The sequence below is a fragment of the Hippocampus zosterae genome, chromosome 9 (assembly GCF_025434085.1).
Source record: "Hippocampus zosterae strain Florida chromosome 9, ASM2543408v3, whole genome shotgun sequence".
Taxonomy (NCBI): Eukaryota; Metazoa; Chordata; class Actinopteri; order Syngnathiformes; family Syngnathidae; genus Hippocampus; species Hippocampus zosterae.
The window spans coordinates 17934590-17953930 of NC_067459.1; the positions used below are offsets into that span (position 1 = coordinate 17934590).

At 42.5% G+C, this 19341-nt stretch overlaps 2 protein-coding genes across 22 annotated transcripts in view; one reads left to right on the plus strand and one right to left on the minus strand.

The window, feature by feature from the left end:
- The first annotated feature begins 2022 nt into the window (after window positions 1–2022).
- LOC127607918 (parapinopsin-like) lies at window positions 2023–5235 on the plus strand. Its single transcript, XM_052076686.1, has 4 exons — window positions 2023–3318; window positions 3385–3713; window positions 4404–4646; window positions 5050–5235. The coding sequence occupies exons 1-4, from the start codon at window positions 2985–2987 to the stop codon at window positions 5164–5166; spliced, it is 1023 nt and encodes a 340-aa protein (XP_051932646.1). The 5' UTR covers window positions 2023–2984; the 3' UTR covers window positions 5167–5235.
- Window positions 5236–5345: 110 nt separating this feature from the next.
- cacna1da (calcium channel, voltage-dependent, L type, alpha 1D subunit, a) overlaps window positions 5346–19341 on the minus strand; it is a 65997-nt gene continuing 52001 nt past the window's right edge. For 10 of the 21 annotated variants that reach the window (XM_052076624.1, XM_052076635.1, XM_052076629.1 and 7 more), the window contains 12 exons: window positions 18692–18819; window positions 18502–18598; window positions 17379–17673; window positions 15406–15539; window positions 14176–14292; window positions 12489–12880; window positions 10914–10940; window positions 10575–10703; window positions 10091–10239; window positions 9184–9290; window positions 8478–8795; window positions 5346–8297 (listed from right to left, as the gene is read on the minus strand). In XM_052076624.1, coding sequence (XP_051932584.1) covers window positions 7992–8297; window positions 8478–8795; window positions 9184–9290; window positions 10091–10239; window positions 10575–10703; window positions 10914–10940; window positions 12489–12880; window positions 14176–14292; window positions 15406–15539; window positions 17379–17673; window positions 18502–18598; window positions 18692–18819 — 2199 coding nt within the window. In that variant the 3' untranslated portion in view covers window positions 5346–7991. The remainder of the gene's footprint in view (window positions 8298–8477; window positions 8796–9183; window positions 9291–10090; window positions 10240–10574; window positions 10704–10913; window positions 10941–12488; window positions 12881–14175; window positions 14293–15405; window positions 15540–17378; window positions 17674–18501; window positions 18599–18691; window positions 18820–19341) is intronic. The other 11 variants (XM_052076638.1, XM_052076631.1, XM_052076641.1 and 8 more) reach the window with 3 other exon arrangements.

Genomic DNA, 19341 nt, shown 5'->3' on the forward strand with positions numbered 1-19341 from the left:
TGAATCTTGGATTGTGTTTTGTGTGTACAGTACTGTAGTCAGGATGTTCTTCTGGTGCTTGCATATTTTTGGGCGAGGGTGCCAAATGCCAAATACATGCACGTTAGGTTCATTGAAGACTCTCAATTGATGGTTCTCAAACTTTTTTTCCCCTAAGCTCTCCACCTGCCACCATAATTACCAACGTTAAAATAACTTAATAGGTGTGAGTGTTCATCAAAAAGATGGAGGTTTTGCTCCTAAAAATATATTAAATGGCAAATTGCATGCCAATAGGGAACCTCATATACTGTGGAAGCACTGGTACGATAGGGAAAGCGCCTTAACCTGAAGCACAGGCTTAAGATTTGTTTGAATGAGAGTGCTATTTAACAAAGAGGGTCTAAGAGCATTAGTATGCACAATGTCATGCAAGACAAAAAAAACTGCGTGCAAAATCATTTCGGCATCATGCAGTTCAAGCCAGGGGGCCAGATGATTTTTATGCAGCAGGCGTGGAATTGATTCCTCCTCATTGGCCCATTCACAATCACTCAATAGTCTAGTTTGCCCATGGGATGTATTTGAAAGTTCATGCTGGCAGGTTCTTTGAAAAGGGGAAAAAAACTAAGGTATTTGTTTGGTTAGTGTAATTAATTAATAACAACATTTTAAAGTTATTAATGCGAACTAGAAAATACCAGAAAAAACATTTTGTGGTATTATTATTATTATATTAATAGAATTATTATTATGGGTGTAGGAATTAGCACCAGATGTGAGCCTGAATAGAAATAGAGAAGATGGAACGGATGGAAACATAAAGCTGTTCTTGTTGACTGATTTCTCTTGCTTTGAAAATCAGTGATAAAAAAAGAGTGTCCTATTATCTATCTATGGGAGAATTGCAAGAACTGGATCGCACAAACCGAAGTGCACCGTCATGAAGGTCTCTCAGAGAAGATTCATAGTACAGTATAACATGATGACAATGAGGTTGCAGATTGTCAAGTGTCTCTGCAGACCAACCCCCCGACCCCCCACGCCAAAAATAAAAGAATCCACTAATGTCCGTTATGCATATCTTCACTCACTCGAAGAATGAGCTACGCAAGTCGTTTATGTAAACTTGCGCATATTCCCGATCATGAATAATGCCCAATTTTTGGACACCTGACCAGTGACCCCAAGCACCAGCGGTACCACCATCACAAGCAGCCGTGTTTCAACCTGAAGCTTTTATTAGTTGGGTAATTGCGTCGTACATCAAAGTTGTGAGGAGCCCCGAACTGTCTGGAATGTGGCGATAAGGCGCTTAGATCGTTGTGACCTCACAATGCTGACTGCTCGGATGCTTTAATTAAGTGTCCAATAAAGCAGTTCTGTGCCATGAAAGTGAGGGGAGTCCTTAACTCAGACCTGCCCAAGTGTCCTTGAGCAAGTCCTTTTTCAGTCTTACAATCAATTGGAGCAGCTCATAGAAAAAGTGAAACAACTGGGCAATTTCTTAGAACAGTGCGCCAAATGAAACAGAAGTATTATAATGGTTGAATTAAATTGCTTTGGGTGCTACATCTCACTAAGACCTGAGTAAAGTGCTCCCCCGGATGATTTATACGTGTAAACACGACAGTGAATGTTATATGGTCAATGAGAATCAAAGGTGTCGTCATGATTTAACAGTGCACATCACCGGGACATGAACTCTCAACCCAAACAGTTGTAATCTCCGTCCTGACTTGATTGGACCTAAACCTCTTAGAAGGTTAAACATAGGCCACCTCTAGTCGTGTTAAATCCTGAGGGCTTAACATCACCCTTTCACAATGGAGATGAGGCAAGGGTGGCGGGTTCATACACAGTAGACCCCCGCCAGAATAGAATAGAATAGAAAGCCTTGGTATCGTCATCCAAAAAATAGGGATGCAGCTCCAAGTTTGTGGTTAGAAAACAAAACACTAATCATGATATAAATATTTTGCTCACGCATGCAAAAATGCAGTGACCAAATTACAGCGAGTGAAGAAATGTGAACAAGCAGCAGAGGATTCAGGGTATTAAAAAGGAAAGAAAAAAAACGTAAGCACAGCAGATGCTGTCAAAGACATGTAACTACGAAAGTTAGTATGTCATAGTGTGGGCTCAGTTCATATAACGCATCATGTGTATAAAAAATATGAATCAACTGCTAAGTGTTTGTGTCAAAAAGGAGAGTCTGGATATCAAACAAAAGGGTTCTAGGAGTGATCCCTGTGGAGTTTTATACATTGTGATCCCTATATCTTATAATTACTGATAAAATGAGTTCATACAGTGGTGCTTTGAGAGACGAGTGACTGAACTTCACGAGTCAAACCGTTGTTTGACTGATTTTGTTGGGGGTTTTTTTTTTGCTTTGTCATTATCCATTTGTATGTGTTTTCAAAATTTATATTCCTCGGCTACTAACACAGCTTGAGACTTTATTTTATTTATTTTTTACTTGTTTTGAGCTGACTATGGTCAAACGTCTCCTTATTCAACTGCACTTAGAAACAGTAATCCATGTCTTTGTTACATGTCCAATGGATTACTGTCACGCAGTGTATCTTGGTGTAAGCCAGTCCTCCCACAAGCGTATCCAGTTGGTCCAAAATGCTGCGGCTTGCCTCCTAACTAGTGCTCAATTTATATTTATGTACAGCAATTTGTTACAGCTGTAAAGGTAGTTGTTCTTCAAGTGCTTTGTACTGTATTTACAATGGAGTTGAGTTAACTCGTTGCATTTGAAGTGCTGTGGCCTTTTCACACCTGCTTAGTGTGACTTCTATCCTTTGTGAGTACAAATCAAGCAAAAGGTGAGGGTTCACGGATGATCATTTAGGGGTGGGGGGGATTAATCCTTTGTTAAATCCAGTTCCTGAGGATTTACTCTGACTCAAGGCATGTAATCGTGAGACTCTCTCACTTAGGCTCAGATATTGAACATCAAGCGAGAGGACCTCACCGTTGAAAGCTCTGCATCCATGCACCACTCGTTTTTTACTCCCAATTCCTCCCTCTACATGGGCCCGCCGCACGGGGAGCCTCCGCTGTCACGCACGGGCTTCATCGCGCTCTCTGTGGTGATGGCCCTTTTCACCGGGCCGGCCATCGTTCTCAACGCTACAGTGATCATTGTGTCCCTCATGCACAAGCAGCTGAGGCAACCGCTCAACTACGCTCTGGTGAACATGGCTGCGGCAGACCTGGGCACAGCCATGACCGGGGGGGTTCTGTCTGTCGTCAACAACGCCCAGGGGTACTTCTCCCTGGGAAGAACAGGCTGCGTGATGGAGGGCTTTGCAGTGTCTTTGTTTGGTGAGTGAACACAGTAACATGAGCGGCTTTTAAAACACTGCAAGTTATCACATCTTACTTTTTCAGGCATCACATCATTGTGTACGGTCGCCTTGATCGCTGTGGAGAGGATGTTTGTCATATGCAAACCTTTGGGGCACATGACCTTCCAAAAGAAGCACGCATGTGGGGGCATCGCCTTGTCCTGGTTGTGGTCCCTAACGTGGAATATACCCCCACTTTTGGGCTGGGGCAGGTACGATCTGGAAGGCGTCGGGACGTCCTGCGCGCCGGACTGGCACAGTCGAGACCCTCACCATTTGTCCTACATCCTGGTTTATTTCGCCGTGTGCTTTGCGCTTCCTTTCGCCATCATCCTGATATCCTACACTAAATTAATGTGGACGTTGCATCAGGTGGGCTTTTACACAACTGGGCGTGGTAATGCCAAAAAATGAAAGGACATATGCAGTAGTCTCTTACAATGACCACAAAGTGTGGGGAATTTCAATCTCTTGATAGGAAACATTAAACTTAAGCGTTTTGTACATTTTATCGCAAATTTTATTCCTGTGTTTATGGAAGACGAGCAAAACACTATCTGGTCCTCGGCATTCAATCAGTTAGTTTGTCAGTAGGACCTTCGCTTTAATATTAACAAACGTCAGAGGACATAACAGCTAGCTTGTCCCATTCCAATTCTAATAGAGATAAGAGGTGCCACCTCTGAAATGTTTCCTGGTTAGATTGAAAAAAAAAACGCCAGCTAACTCCTAGCTAACAACATAATTAGCGAGCTGAAATTAAATTCAGCAACAATGAGAACTGGTGTTGATAATAGTGTTTGTAAAGCACTATGTGGTAGAAGGTAAATTCCACACATGTAAACCGCAGGTACCCACAGATACCCAACATTGTTACTAAATTTTTCAGTGTTACTATTACGGCTACTAAAGAGCGTTTTTTTTTACTTGGCAGTTTCAAACACAATGCAATTATTTATATTATATATATTTATAAATATTTTGTCTTAAGTAACGAAGCGCAAACAAAAACCTTACGTGACTTTTCTCGATACTCCTTTTCCCTCACCTTACCTACGTCAGGTATCAAAGTTGACCTGCGCGGAAGACGGTGCAGTGGCTAAAGCGGAGCTGAGAGTGGCGTCCATGGTCATCATCATGGTCCTGACCTTCTTGATAAGTTGGATGCCTTATGCTGGCCTGTCCATGCTGGTGGTGTACAACCCGCATGTGGTGATTAACCCACTGGTAGCAACGGTCCCCGTTTACTTGGCCAAGAGCAGCACAGTATACAATCCCATCATCTACATTTACTGCAACAAACAGGTGATGAAAAACAAGCACTCTACCAATTGATTCACAGTTCAGTTTGTACTCGGAACCGAGAGGGAAAGGGAAAATCCTTTAACTATACTACGATTGTGCCATCTAGCGGTCAATAAGTGACAAGCGCCAGACCTTATGTGATACAGTAGTTCAAAAATAAATGTACTGTACTTCATTGGATATTAACACACAGTACAAACTACGCAGCTAACAATTTGCTTACTTTGTTATGCTAACTTCGTTGCCATAAATGTGAATAATTCACATTCTTAAGTTGTTCTAACTCCAATTAGTTTTAGCCCCCCCCCCCCAAAAAAATACACCTTGTGTTTTTTTACAGTGTGTAAACATCCAACTCATTACCATAAACATACATCTTATGACACCTTCTTATTGATTTTAGTTCCGTAGGTATGCAGTGCCTTTCCTGCTGTGTGGTAAGGAGCCGTGGCTGGCTGAAGAGGCGTCGGAGGCGGCCACTATGGTGGAGATGACAACCAACAAAGTGTCTCCGGCCTGAAAGCTCCAACGGGCCTACAATAATCATTCAACAAGCGCTTGCCTGACACCAATTCCTCTATAATTCTCTCGAACATGTGAAGCATGGATAAAAAGATTTCCACAATTGTGTGCATTGTTTAAATTGCAGTACTGATGGTGGAGTCAAGCATTTCTTGAAAACCAGGCGGGAAAAAGAACCATAATTCAGCATAAGTTTATTCAATGATGCTCATTAGAAAATAAATAACTTAATTGATTTCAATAAAGACAAGGCCCAACTCAAATGAAAAATTCATTGTTATGAAACCCAATGTGATATATTAAAGCATTTGCTACTAAGAGATTGATGCCAACCAAAAAGAAACATTTAAGAGCAAATATCAAGACTTTCAAGTCGAGAACATTACCATGGGTCTTTCCAATAATTTGTACATATTTTACACCTTCTATTTCAATACAGATTTAAGAACGTTAATAAAAGTAATTCTATATATAACCATGTGAAGAAAAGTGATAGAAACAGTGCGTTTCTCTGTAAACTGGTAATGTAATCCATTTTTTTGTTCTCCTAGCAGAGCAACGACGCACCTTAAAAATATTCTTCTGACTCTCTTTCATTCCCAGCATTGTAAGATGAGGTGTGAATGACAACTATACTGTAGATTCCACTAAACCATACACACAGTCACCAAAAAGTACAAAATTGTCTCACCTTAATACACAAATCAGTTTTAGAAAAAGGAGAAACAGAAGCACAATACACTTACGTGTGTAGAGACAAACAGCTATGTGCTAATACTTAAGACTCAACCAAGTTACTATTTACTCTTTTTTTTCAGGAATCCCTGACTTGAGGTAAAAGTAAGTTCTTTTCATCTTTAGATTAACTCAATGCTTAAAAGTGTTTACAAAATAATGCATATTTTCAGTTCATCAATTGCTACGAATAGGACAATGTGCCAGTTATGTGCATTCCTTTTGTCAGCTGCAAAAGGACGAGAACACATTTATCGTTGTTGTTGTTGTTGTTGTTTTTTTTTAAACGCACAAACATTTCAAAGAGCCCTTTCAATGTGCACACATCATGGAAAATCGACATTGTCATGACGGTTAAAGTAGCAGACAGAGCACGCACACGCCGACGGAAGCAAACACCTACAACAGATCACATGAACCCTAAATGTTCTTGACGCTTAGTTAAACTCGTCATGGCAAAGCCTACTTTAGTTAGCACTGCATCCTGGAATGAAAGTTCACTTGTGTTCATTGTCCATCCAGTTTCGGCTTCTTGCCACGTTACATGCACATCTACCGTTAACCCTGTTTTAAGACTCCCCAGTGGGACACATTGATACATTGAGACAATGATATGTTGTCACCTTTGCCAAACGAGGTATACTCGACGCCAGGTAGGCAGGGGGGGAGGGTGTGAGGAAGGGGTGGGGGTCTCTTTTAATATTGCTTCGCCTCTCAACAGATCACTTCCCATCCGCTTCACCGACTCCTGCCACCAAAGTGGACGCAGCCCTCACACACTCAAGATGAAATTTCACAGAAAGTCTTAAAAGGACTCATCAGTCATTCGCAAAAACCCCAGCACCAGCTTTGATGGAAAATCATTTAGACCTCCATTATTTTAGCTCTACCATCCATCTTTTTGTCTTCTTTCAGCAGCAAAAAGGCATTTTAATCGGGAGCAACCCTACTAAGGTTTTGAAGAACAAAGAATAAAGCAGCATCAATTTCATTAAAAATAAAGACGCAAACAAATGCATTGGCTGCATCTGTTCAGCATGCCAGCACGGGGGATCACGGGGCTCGCCATTTAAAAAAGGCTTTTCACTTGAAACCATACAATGACGACTTCTCTTGTGCTAAGAAGTAAAAAACTGCTTGACTTGTGCAGTTAATGTTGCTCACAAAAGCAGAACCTCTTAAAACTGCGACCGCAGGCAAAATAAATACATAAATAAATAAATATTTTGGAGGGGAAAAAAACTGCGAAAATAAATGCTGTGTATTAACACAGTACATAAAAGACAAATCAAATGCAGCAAATGGTACATAATCAATGGTGGTCTGATTTTATCGCACATCAGAATGGTCCATATTGCTGATCATTGAAATCATACCTAATTACAAAATATAGAATATCTCTTTACAAAGTGTCACGTATTTTATAATACAATTTACAGCACCTCAGCTAGGAAATATTAACCAGGCTATTCTACAATTTCAAACAACCTGCCTACTAGTGCATTTCTCGCAAATGCTTTTTAGTCGCTTCAAAAAGGTTAACACGTTAGTTCCTGCATAATTCCGTTTGTCGCAACTCTTTGCTGTGTGACTCGGCTGCAGCACGACTACTGTTAGTATCACGGGACAAAGGGATTAAATCAGACTCAAAGGGGGCGGGGGGTCTGGGGGAGGAGATATGCCTTTCTATGCTTGCATTGAAAACTTGCATGATATGCCAAACCTTTAATAAAGCGACTGAGGTAATGACATCGTACATCTGATTGTCATCACCCGAACACACCAGCCCAAAAGAGCATGGCAAGTCCGCGCCACTTATCCTGGATGGTCTCTGCCTGGACCCCCAGCTCAAGCCCTTTGACAGGAAGGAAGGTCAAGATGGCCCCTCGGTGCTCCGCAGGGGTCTGTACCGTGACGTTCTTTGCTGGCAGGGAGAGAAGTTTCCTTTCAAAAAGCTCGAGACTCGTGTGTGTCTCTCTTCTCTATGCCTTTCTCTTCAGACTGAAGGCACTTCTTTTGGTCAGAGCCTATGAATACAATTAGTCTTGTATTTTCACTGATCGTAGTCTGCCAAGGGTCCTTTTTCTGCTATAAAGTTGTGATGCAAATCATCTCGTCGGCCAGGTCCTCTTCGTAGGGAGCCCTGGGTTCCGTCTCGGGTTCGTCGTCGCTGTAGCTGGCAACCGGGTCCTGCAGGTCGAAGCCCCCCGCTGTCAGAAGAGGGAACACGTTGACCCCGTTGATAACGGGCGCCATGCCGCCATTCAGCAAGTGACTGGCCGCGCTCTCCATCTCATCGATCGTCATCTCGCAGGCGTCCGCGATCTCGTGCTTGGTGGCGGCAACAAACTTGGGATCCTTGGCGTACCTCCCGAGGCCCTCTGATATTAAAACCTGCACGAAAAACAAAGTCAGGAAAAGAAAAGCTCTTTTGCAAATTGTTACATACAAAGTGTATACTGTGTGTCGTTTAAGCTCCTCCCACGTGGCCCAGTTCGGCTATCTGAGTAGTTTTGGGTGATATTATTTTAATTGAAATGAACTAAAGGAAGATGTAATTTGACAAAAACTTGCCGCTTCAACGAGGCTGGTGGCGCTTCCTCGCTTCTGTTGGTACTGGCTGTGGTACTCGGGCGGCACCTGCAGGTGGATGGGCGAGTATGTCCTCTGCGTGAACTCGGGGTCGTCAGAGTACCAGGAGCTCTTGCGCACCGATACGTGGCTGCTGGCGGTGCTATCCCTGTGTGGGTGATCTACGCGGATGAGGGGGGTGTAGTACGGTGACTGGTCTTTACTGGCTGGGGTTGCAGGGGGCGTGGCCCAGGAGCGGGTGGAGCGCGTTGGGGAGAGGCGGTGGGCTCTGCTGGAGTCCAAGCCTGCTACAGCCATGACCTGCAGGCGAGGAGATTGCCGGTCAATTGTTAAAGCTCCGCCGGCCACAGAAGACACTCGTATGATCGGCAGACACACATACCGAATGAAAAATCATTTATGCAATAATCTATGATTCTCAGTCTAGAACATTACCTCCAGCTATTGGTTGATAGACTAAACTATTCTTTTTCTAAAACGCCCGAAGATACCACAGGTCTCTTCCTCCTGTACAAATAAATTTTCTAGCGTCATGACTACTCTGTATTAAATATAAAGTGCAAAATGCATGTTAGAAAGAAGGATAAACTGCAGTTACTGCTGAATCAGATTTCACACAGGTGTAGCCCTCACTTGACTGCAAATGCGAGTTTGCACTGGAAGGTGACTTTTTTTTCCTTCTCGTTACCTGGTGCTGCATAAGGTGCAGTGGTAGGGCAGTACGTTGATGTGGAAGCTCATCCTGGCTACCCTGCCTGCGCAGACACTCAAAGTTGAAAGAGGGCCTCCTGTGACCTGTGCAACACCCATGGACCAGTAAGTGAGTGTATGTAAGTGGCTTAAACATGGCACATACTCAGTTAGAAACTAGGGCTTGTGAAATATTTTTTTAGTAGAATGAAATAGGTAGCAAATATGACATCATTTACATGTTAGGATGGTTCAGCGACATTCAAGGCAAGAGGCATAATTATTACCGGACATGATGCTCCTTCACAATCAAACGGGTGTTCACAATGTAAGATTGCTAACATTTAGCAATATGTATTGGATTCGTAATTTTGCAGAATGTAGTGGGGCCTTGAAACACAAGTTGAATTGGTTCATTGAAAAAAATAGAAATGCCATTAATCCGTTTCAGCGACCCCCTAAAAAAGGAACCAGTGAATTATAAAAATGTCTTAATGAGACTTTTCCAGCATCATTATAAAGTACAGGCTGGTTCGCCGCCCTCCGGGCGGCTCATCAGCTAGTTCCTGCGGAAGGCTGGTAAGGTGGGCCTGCGGCCCACAAAAGTGTTGTTGCTTGGTTCAACTTTTTGTTCATCTTCATTGCTTATCGCGAAAATAAAGAGATGTTTAGCTCTACTAAATAACTAACAATTTCATTGCAATGCTTGTGGGTAGACAACATTTTTTCGCTAAGATGCCCGTGCGATCGTAGTGAGCCACTGCCTGAGCGGCGCAGTGTTGGCGCGCAGCGGCGCGGTGAAGTAGGTACGTTTTGAAAAGAGACAGACGGAAGGACAGACCGCGTGCGGGGCGACGTGCAATATATATATAGATATGAAGACAACTTATAAAGCAGGTCAGTACCATTCAAGCCTTCAGGCGTGGCAGGGAGCAAACGTCTTTTTGGGGACCTCCTTGAGTCACAGTAGAGGGGCTGTTCGTCATCATCATAGTAACTGTCAGGATGATGGTACCCTTTGGGAGTCTCATACTCTGTATCACTGTTCTGGTACCTTGCAACAAATCATATGTCCAAAGGATATCATGTTTGATACATTTTTACAAAAGGGGCAGAACATGAAATGCAACAGAGCTAAGGAGCACAAATATCATGAATGTGCTGTAAAACATTAGAATGTACTCAATAAACCCTGAGATTTAGAAACTGCTCTTGGAGTAGCACAATTCGACACAAGTTGCACCAAAAATTATTGTTTATTTAACACAGCCATGTTACAGAGCAGCATTTTCTTTGTAAATGAAGAATGTTGTGAGATAGCTCTTGTACAAGGTCTCATTCGAGCGCATGGATCTAATGTTTAGACCAGTGAACATGTTGTTGGCCTACCTGTCCCCTGAGAGCATGCTGTCATCTTCATAAAACTCCTCTCCACTGAAATACTCGCCGGACAAATGATCTTCATCCACCTCCTCCTCTCTGCGGATGGTAGGATGCCGTCTATCCCCACCGTGGGACCTGACGGGAATTCCGGGTGCATGGCTTAGAGTCGGCAAGTGTACTAGACTCGTGTCATTCACCGCCATGCAGATGCAAGCCTACAGGTGGTCGCAATGTTTCTAAAACATCATTTAAGCGTGAGAGTGAGCCAGCCATAAGCCAATCCAAAAGACAAAAAGCAGCCATTTGCTTGTTACTGCTTGTGCCAAACCTGGAAAAACAACATACCTAACATAGGTCTCATAGTAGCGCCTTCTGTCCAAGACGGCAGAGGGGTGGTCGAGAGAAAGCATTTGAGTTAGGAAGGAAAAAGGGAGAGAACACAGAGAGAAAAAGAAGGAGAAGAGTGATATATACTGTATATCATACAGCTCTTTACTGTATATCATACAGTATACGGAACATATACAGCACTAATATATATGTATGAGGAAGAAAGAGCATGGTGGTGGACATGTACTCCAGTGTGTTTGACAATCCCATTTTTTTATTCCCAAAATTAGAAAGTGTTTCAGGGAAAAAAAATGGAAATGAAATTGTCCCACACACTTAATGGGTGCCACGGGGGGGATTTGTGAAAAAGGGGGAAGGATTGGTAAGAAGCTGGATTCTGCCCGGATGCCTGAAGACAAATACAGTCATCCGGCTTTTTTTTTTTTTTTTTCTCAGCAGAATTCACTTCATCTCGGTTGGAGCTGAATGAAGGTAAGCTTTTTCTTTACTTTAATAACCATACATTTTCAGTAACATAAACAAAACCGATAAATAACCGAATCAATGCATGTTATTAAAAAGAACTGCAATGCAACTCTAAAACTGAAGCTATGACAGTTCATTCCTGTTCGTCCTCAGTTAGCCATTTCCGCTTTAAGAGATGTGGTGCCTGAACCGGTCGTTAGAATGAATGAACACCTCTCAGAGAAATAAAATGGCGGTGCCCTCGGCACTTTTTTCTTTTAGATGGTACTGTTTGTTCTCTCCCACTCTTGAGTACCCAAGCAGCACACAGTAACGGAGGTTTTGGTTCTTTCTTAAAAACAAAGCGCAGTTTGAGCAATATTAATGAAAATTCGGGGAAGAATGATTTTGAAAAAGAATCCCTTTTCGATTTTTTTTCCCTTTAACATTGCGATTTAAGATTCAATTATTTTTTTCAAGGTCCCCTTCACATGCAGTTTTATTATTAATATTTTTTGGGGTCTTTGAGGTTATTATTTATTATTATAAGACAGACGAACCATGAATTAACATGAAAGAGTTTATTTATCTAACCGAGTCAAGTATTAATCTGGTTCTTGCCAAGTTAAATAACAGCACACATGCTAGTGCGAGACAGTTGCGTGTTCCAGTCCCATTACAACACCGAATCAACAATTCTCCGTCGGCACAATGAGCAGGTCTAGCTCCATCCTTTTCTACAAATAAAAGACACCTTCAAATAAACGCCTGCTCTTCCTTTCAGTTGAATATATAAATTGAGGCATTATTTATCCAGCCATTATTTGATGAACTAATGTACAACTATTTAATTACCAGTAAGTCTGTGAGGACATTATTCACATTGTTTTGACAGGATACATCTACTCAAATTAAGACTATGGCATGCAAATGAACTGATTAACGAGTAATAGCCCCATAATTTCCTACAATATGTTTAAAAGAATGGATCAGTGCCTCTAATAGCTGGCATTAAAAAAAAAAAGAAAAAAAAGAGGAGGGGGGGGGGAGTGATGCACATATTCAATAACCATCCGTGACAGACAACACAAATGGCTGCTGCAGAAAGGATGCATGAGTGGGTACCTTTGAGCTTGTGGGGTCCGGGCCTTTTCATAGTCATAGTAGGAGCCGCGGTGACCTGGGTAGCCATTGGGAGGGGCGTGTTCATAGTAGCGATGGTGGCCCCCATTGGGTAAACTGGACTTGTTGGCATTGTTGAGGTTGATGTTGGTGGATTTCGGTGACTTGCCGTAGGAGTTGTTGTGGTGGCGGTGATGGTGGTGGTGGTGATGGTGACGGTGGTTGGCGTGGGACATGGCGTTGGCTCGAGAAAGCCGGCCCACCGGTTGCTCCATGTGAGCGTAGTGAGGGGGCGGCTGCACCTGCAGAGGCCGCTGCGTCGCGTTGGTCTGGTGGCCATTGGATCGCCGATGACCTCCGTTCATCAGGTGGTTGCCAAACAGTCCGCCATTACGCTGCCAACGGATACGTACGGTGACGCCTCCGACACTTTCATTACTTCGAATGCAGGTAAGTTAAGTGTTTGATGTTAAGTCTGATTTCATAATTGATATGAGCAAAATAGGAAGCTGACTTATGGGTGTATGGCTTGTGTGGAGAAAATGAAGACATTTAGTCTTGAATTCGAAATGACGAAAAGGAAAACTCAAAAGAGAACAAAACAATAAATGGATGGGTGTTTTTTTTTCTTTGCAGATAGGCTTCACTATATATTCCCATATAAAAGTATCATTGGCCTATTACATATTATACATGTGCACTATATGGACAAAAATGTGGGAACACTTGGCAATTACACTGTAAAGAAGTATAAATGTATTTTTTGTTTGGCTTTTTTTGCAGCTAGAAAAGCTTCAAGGAAATTTTTTCTGAGAATTCTTGTACTGTATGCTCATCCAAAAGAACATTTGCGAGGACACTGAGTTGAACCTGAGAGAAGGCCATTGGCACCATCATTCTAGTTTATTCCAAAGGTGTTTGATAGATCAGGCCTCTCATGTGCACGGGGGCATGACCGGAACAGAAAACTGTTCCTCGGCAAGTTGAAAACGGAATTGTCCAAAAACATCTTGCTTCTAGCATCTTAAAGCACCAAGTGGCTAGAGTAAATGCCACTTTGCACACTGCAACGTGAAATGCTACCTACAAGTTACATGCAAAGTAACATGCTTGCGGGGGCCCTCCTGGCTGGTGGACGAGTGGTGGGTTCGTCCTCCGCACCAATTCCTCATTTGGGATTTTAAATGAACACTGAGCTGTTTTGTAAATGGTGGCTTCTAAGGAATACACATTTTCAGGGTGTAGGGATAGCTAGCTAGCTAACGCTGTAGATGAAGAGGCCTAAAAATAGTAATAAGAAGTAACTCGCAATTGCGCCGGATAACTAATGATGCAAACAATGTCACTTAAGTTCTTATTTAGTGGGAAAGGAGGTACTCATGGCTACATGCTACACTGGCGTTAGCCGAGCCCCCTCCAAAAATCAGGAAAACTGAAATAGCGGAAAACATTTAAACGCTACACCACCATAATTCAGTACTAACAACTGCATTTTCAGTCTGCAAATTTTCAGCAAACACTTTCAAACATATATAATATAATTAGAAACAAATTTCATTTTGCAGGGCTTTAAATGAACTCATTAATTGATTGATTGAACTGTGTGTCTCACATTTTACGTCCATATAGTGAAAAGTGGCATGTCATGTCACAAACATCATCCCTTTCAGGTAAAAATCAAATCAGTTACCCTATATATTTCCTCGTCTTCCTCTGGTATAAAGTCTACTAGTTCATCATCTTGCAGGTCACATGATATCGCTCGGCGAATTTCGGGGCCAATATCATGGAGAGTGCGCAGCCCAGCCTGTAACCATGACAATAAAAGGGCTAAGCACTGCTGCGGAGGACTTTGAGAAAGGAAAATGGGACGTCTTACAGCCACAATCGCACACACACACACGCCTGCTTGAGTTTGTGACACTTGACATTGACAGCGCAGACGGACATGCACAGACAGACAGATGTGCGCAGCTGAATGTCACCTGCTCTCGATGCGTCACTAAAGAATTCGGGCTGTATTCTGTACACATGTGAACACAGCACTTATATGTAGGAAAAAACGCAAACAAAACTATAACTGTCCTGATATTATTTTTATTTAAACAATTTCTTCTTTATTTAAGGTCATAAAGCTGCAAAATAATACTGTAGAAGAAAGTGGAACAGTCGCTGAATTTTATATTACTGGTACATGATATTTTTTGGGCATTTGTGTGGTGAAGCGACAGCGAAATATCAAAAAGATTTTTCTTATTATTTTCTCTTATTTCAGACAAGATACTTACATGTAATTTGTTTGCATCATTATTTTGTGATTCACCCCCGATGTGCTATAAAAAGATTTGTTTACTTGGTTTGACCCACTGCTGCATGAGACTTGTAGCCATGTAAAAAGTTATATCACCTTGGGAGACTTTGATTCAAATTAATCAGTTCTGGAATGATTTCTTTTTCTGATGCAGTGCCATGTTATCAGATTGGTATTTGACATTGGCAGATATTTAAAACTACAAAAATGTGATTATTAATGCGGTTGCTTGTGTAGAATCTCACCGGATTGTGCAGGTGGAAAATTGTGACCAGAAAACAAGCTGTGGAGGTGAATTTCATGAACCGTGCTGCACAGATATCACGTGAGACGATGGAACACGCTTAACATCAACATGTGTGACATAAAAAAAAAAATGGGACAAAAAATTCGAGCTCCACGCCACATAAGTAACAGAACATATCCATACTGTACAGAGATGAACGTCCTGCTGTATCACAAACCATAACATTAGCACACTTGATGAAATTTGAATGAAATGCACACAAACACGTTCTTCACGCAACATTCGAGTGCTTTTAAAATGCGTTGACAGGTGTCTGGCTTCGCTCACACACCCAGTCCCAACTCGACCTGGCACAGACTCACCTGCAGTGCAATGGCTGTGCTGTTCTGGGAGGGGTGTGCACCCACCAGGCCTTCCTCTTTACGTTTCTTGAATTTCCTAAAGTAGTCCTGTATCAGGAAGGTGGCATAGAACTTCCCCACGGTTACCTCATCATCTGAGTGAACAGACCACACAAATGCTTCCTGGGTCAGCTGGTCGGCACATACAAAACCACATGTGGAGGGGGGGGGGGGGGGGTAGTGAGCGAGAGAGAGAGTGAGAGAGAGAGAGAGACAGAGAGCCTTCTCCACTCGTTATTTTTGCTTCAGCACCACAGGCCTGCAGAGAAGCGCTTTAGGACCAATTGATAGGCCTCTATTTTGACGGGCTAGATGCATCTTCATCAATCGAAATTCATATTGAAAAAAAGAAGAAAAAAAATGGATGATTTAGGAGATGGTTGAGATTAGATTAGTGGATTTGTGCAGCTCAAGAGCTGTTAATGATCCAAGTGTTCTTCCCTATGACTCAAAATTCACTCCAAATTTTATGGTTAAAATTTAGAGAAAAGAAGAAAACTAGTATGTACTCCGTCTTAATTTGGAAAATGAATAAATTGACTCTTTAGGCAAGATTATATGGCAATTATTAAAGCGGTCATGATATAATACTGATATAGTGTTTCTCTTGGATGCACAACTTCAATTTGGACATTTAATTAGATTTCTGAATGGCAATTTGTCCAGAATCAAAAGTGCTGGCCAATATAACTTTAAACTGTATTAGGAATATTACTTTTATTTTTTTTTTTTTTAACAACTCAGATTTCAAATTCGTCCTCGCATTCAGAGCAAGCCAAATGGGATGAGCAAAACATGACTGTAGGGATCACACATGAAAACATTTTAGCAATCAGCACCTAGGGTGAGTATGATGTCTTTTGTTGAATTGTTTTCAATCGGTTATTGAAAATTTGTTTGAGTAGTGCACCAAATAACGTACATGGCACAATTGCAAGCTGTTATTTTGTGTTTTTGTGTGGTATTGATGGTTTCTATGATCAAATGGCAGTTCAACATCATCATTGAATGCTCGAAAGTCGAAACTCAGCATTTGGAGGCAGTGGAGGTCGAAATTATGGGACTATTGATTACATTTCATTTGTTTGTGAAAGTGTAATTCAATTTGGATATTTAGACTTGGATTATGTTTGATTTGATGACTAATGCTCAAGACAATGTATGCACACATGAAAAAGGGTTCCTATGTCTTTTAGTGGGCAAGAATGCGGGAGAATCATTGTGAAGCAGGGGTCTGGATCACTTTAAGCAAGCGTGCTGGGGACAGAGTTTAGAGAGAGAAAGAGAGGCAACTCTAGTTCCATGCCACCACCCTAAAACAGAACTGCTTCAGAATATTCTGAAGTGCTTGAGAGATTTGGACACAAACAGAGATATAAGTGAGTGAAGAGAAACAGAGGGAGACACAGAAAAATCAGGAGTGCCTGAAAGCCCGACATCAGTAGCCTCCGTCAGGATCTGAGACAGGAAAAGAGTGAGTTGAAAACACACGGACAGCAAACCAGGAGAAGATGGCCAGCGATGGCGCGATACGTGAAAGACCCTTTGAGAGAGAGTCTGCGTGTGCGGGCACGTGCACACATGAGGTGGTGCTCAAGCACCTAACAATTAACTAATAATGGGAGGGAAAAGTTTTCAATGATTTCCCATGATAACCTGCTGTTTTGAACAGAGGTGGGTCGGCTTTTTAGATGTACTCTTGCTTCCCTTCACCTCCTTTGGCAATAGTTGTATTGCTGACTGCGTTGACTGTGTTCACAGAAATAAATACACCAGTAGCACTCATACAACTGTTTTATGTTCATTGCATGAAGAATCTGGGCAGCGGGTGCTTGAGCACCTTCCCTCAAAAAATGCGGGTGCACGCGCCTGCGCATGTGTGAGTCATAAGAAGAGTTTTCCTGCCAGAAGCAAGTACGGTGAGTGTGACTGACCACCAGCAGGCGGCACCACTTGATCCAGTAGCTTCATGCTGGTTCTCTTCCAGATTTTTTTGATGACAGCCCGGAGCTCCTCGTTGGCCTGCTCCAGATTACCTGCACCGAGACAACCCATTTTTTTAGACATATGATCACGAGTTGCAATAATAACAACTGGCCATTCGTCCACGAAGCGTTGATTTTTACCTTCAGTTTTGATCTTGAGGGCTGTTCGCACCAGTGCAAAAAGAGTCGCATTAAACATCACCGTGCCATCGCTGTTGAGAGGCATATTCATGGCCACCAGTCTCTGAAAGGGGAGAGAAGGCAAGAGATTGAACATCCATCCATCCATCCATCCATTTTCCGAACCGCTTGATCCTCACTAGGGTCGCGGGGGGTGCTGGAACCTATCCCAGCTGTCCTCGGGCAGTAGGCAGGGGACACCCTGAATCGGTTGCCAGCCAATCGCAGGGCACACAGAGACGAACAACCATCCACGCTCACACTCACACCCAGGGACAATTTAGAGCGTCCAATCAGCCTGCCACGCATGTTTTTGGAATGTGGGAGGAAACCGGAGCACCCGGAGAAAACCCACGCAGGCCCGGGGAGAACATGCAAACTCCACACAGGGAGGCCGGAGCTGGAATCGAACCGGATAAAGGTTGTATATGTCACCGCTTCATAATCAAACGGTCACCACATTCGGTACATCTGCTGAAGTCTAAAGTGAACAGACGAAATGTGATGCAAAAATTCAGTTTTCAAAGTTAATGACGCTCAGTTTTCAGTGACAGCACAAAATGGATGAATGTCTCGCAGTTCTGAGACTCTGCATTCCTTGTCGCTGTGCTTATGTGTGTTTGTCTGAGTAGCCTCCCCACCCCCATTCCATAAACATGCATGTTAGGTTAATTGGAGACTCTCGATTGTCTGTAGGTGTGAAAATGTGTAATTTTGTTTTCCGGCATGCAGTCATATCATTGCAACCGGTCCAAGGCGTAACGCTGACCCAAAGTCACTCGTAACACTGATTAGCATAGAAAATGGATGGCTGGAGTTGCGTTAGGTGCAGCTGTACCTAATGTTGTGGCCTCTTTAAAGCGCGACAATAAAAAGAGAAGTAAAAGGAGACCTTGCAAGCCACTCGATGAGGACACAGTTTACCAAATCCCAGAGGAGGCTGGATTCGTCGAAGAAGTGTTACCACGTCCAGATGTTTAATTCGTCCCCTGGATGCACAGAAAATGCGATATAAATCATGGAGGAAAAAAAAATGTAGCCGCAAACAGAAATGGATGTCGTATTATTAACCAAAATCATACTTGGCCTCCGGGTCATACTCCGACCAAATTCTCTTGAATTCATCCAAGTGGTGTGGACCAAGAATGGACCAATCCCGTGTTAAATAGTCAAAGTTGTCCATGATGACAGCCACAAACAAATTAATAATCTGAATAATAAAAAAAATAAAATAAGGATGTGCAGTCAGAAATATAGAGAAGACATTCAGTCATTTGAATATAGAAATAGAATAGCTCTTTTCATTCCAAACCAGAATCTACAAGTGTAGATAAGGGCATCTAAAACTCGTCATACAAAAAAGGGGAAGCGCTAGAAAACGAAGTGAAGAGACTGCTCGGAATAAGAAAAAATAATAAGAAGAATACAGAGGCCAGTACTTTAGTAGGTCAGAAACCTGTATGGCAACCACTGGAAGTGCCTTTTTGTTCTCATGGAAACTATCAATAGTGAGTTCAGTCAAGCAGAAGAGTCCAATGGAAAAGAGGCCAAAGGATACTAAAACGAATCAATGAAATAACAGTTTCATATTAAGGGTGTGGAAAATAATCGATATGAATCGATACATCGATGCGCACGTCCGCGATCCGAGTGCATCGGCTCATTCACTGGGTACGACGCGATTGACGGGTGAAATCGCGATTCATCACGATGCATTGATGGGTATCGGTAA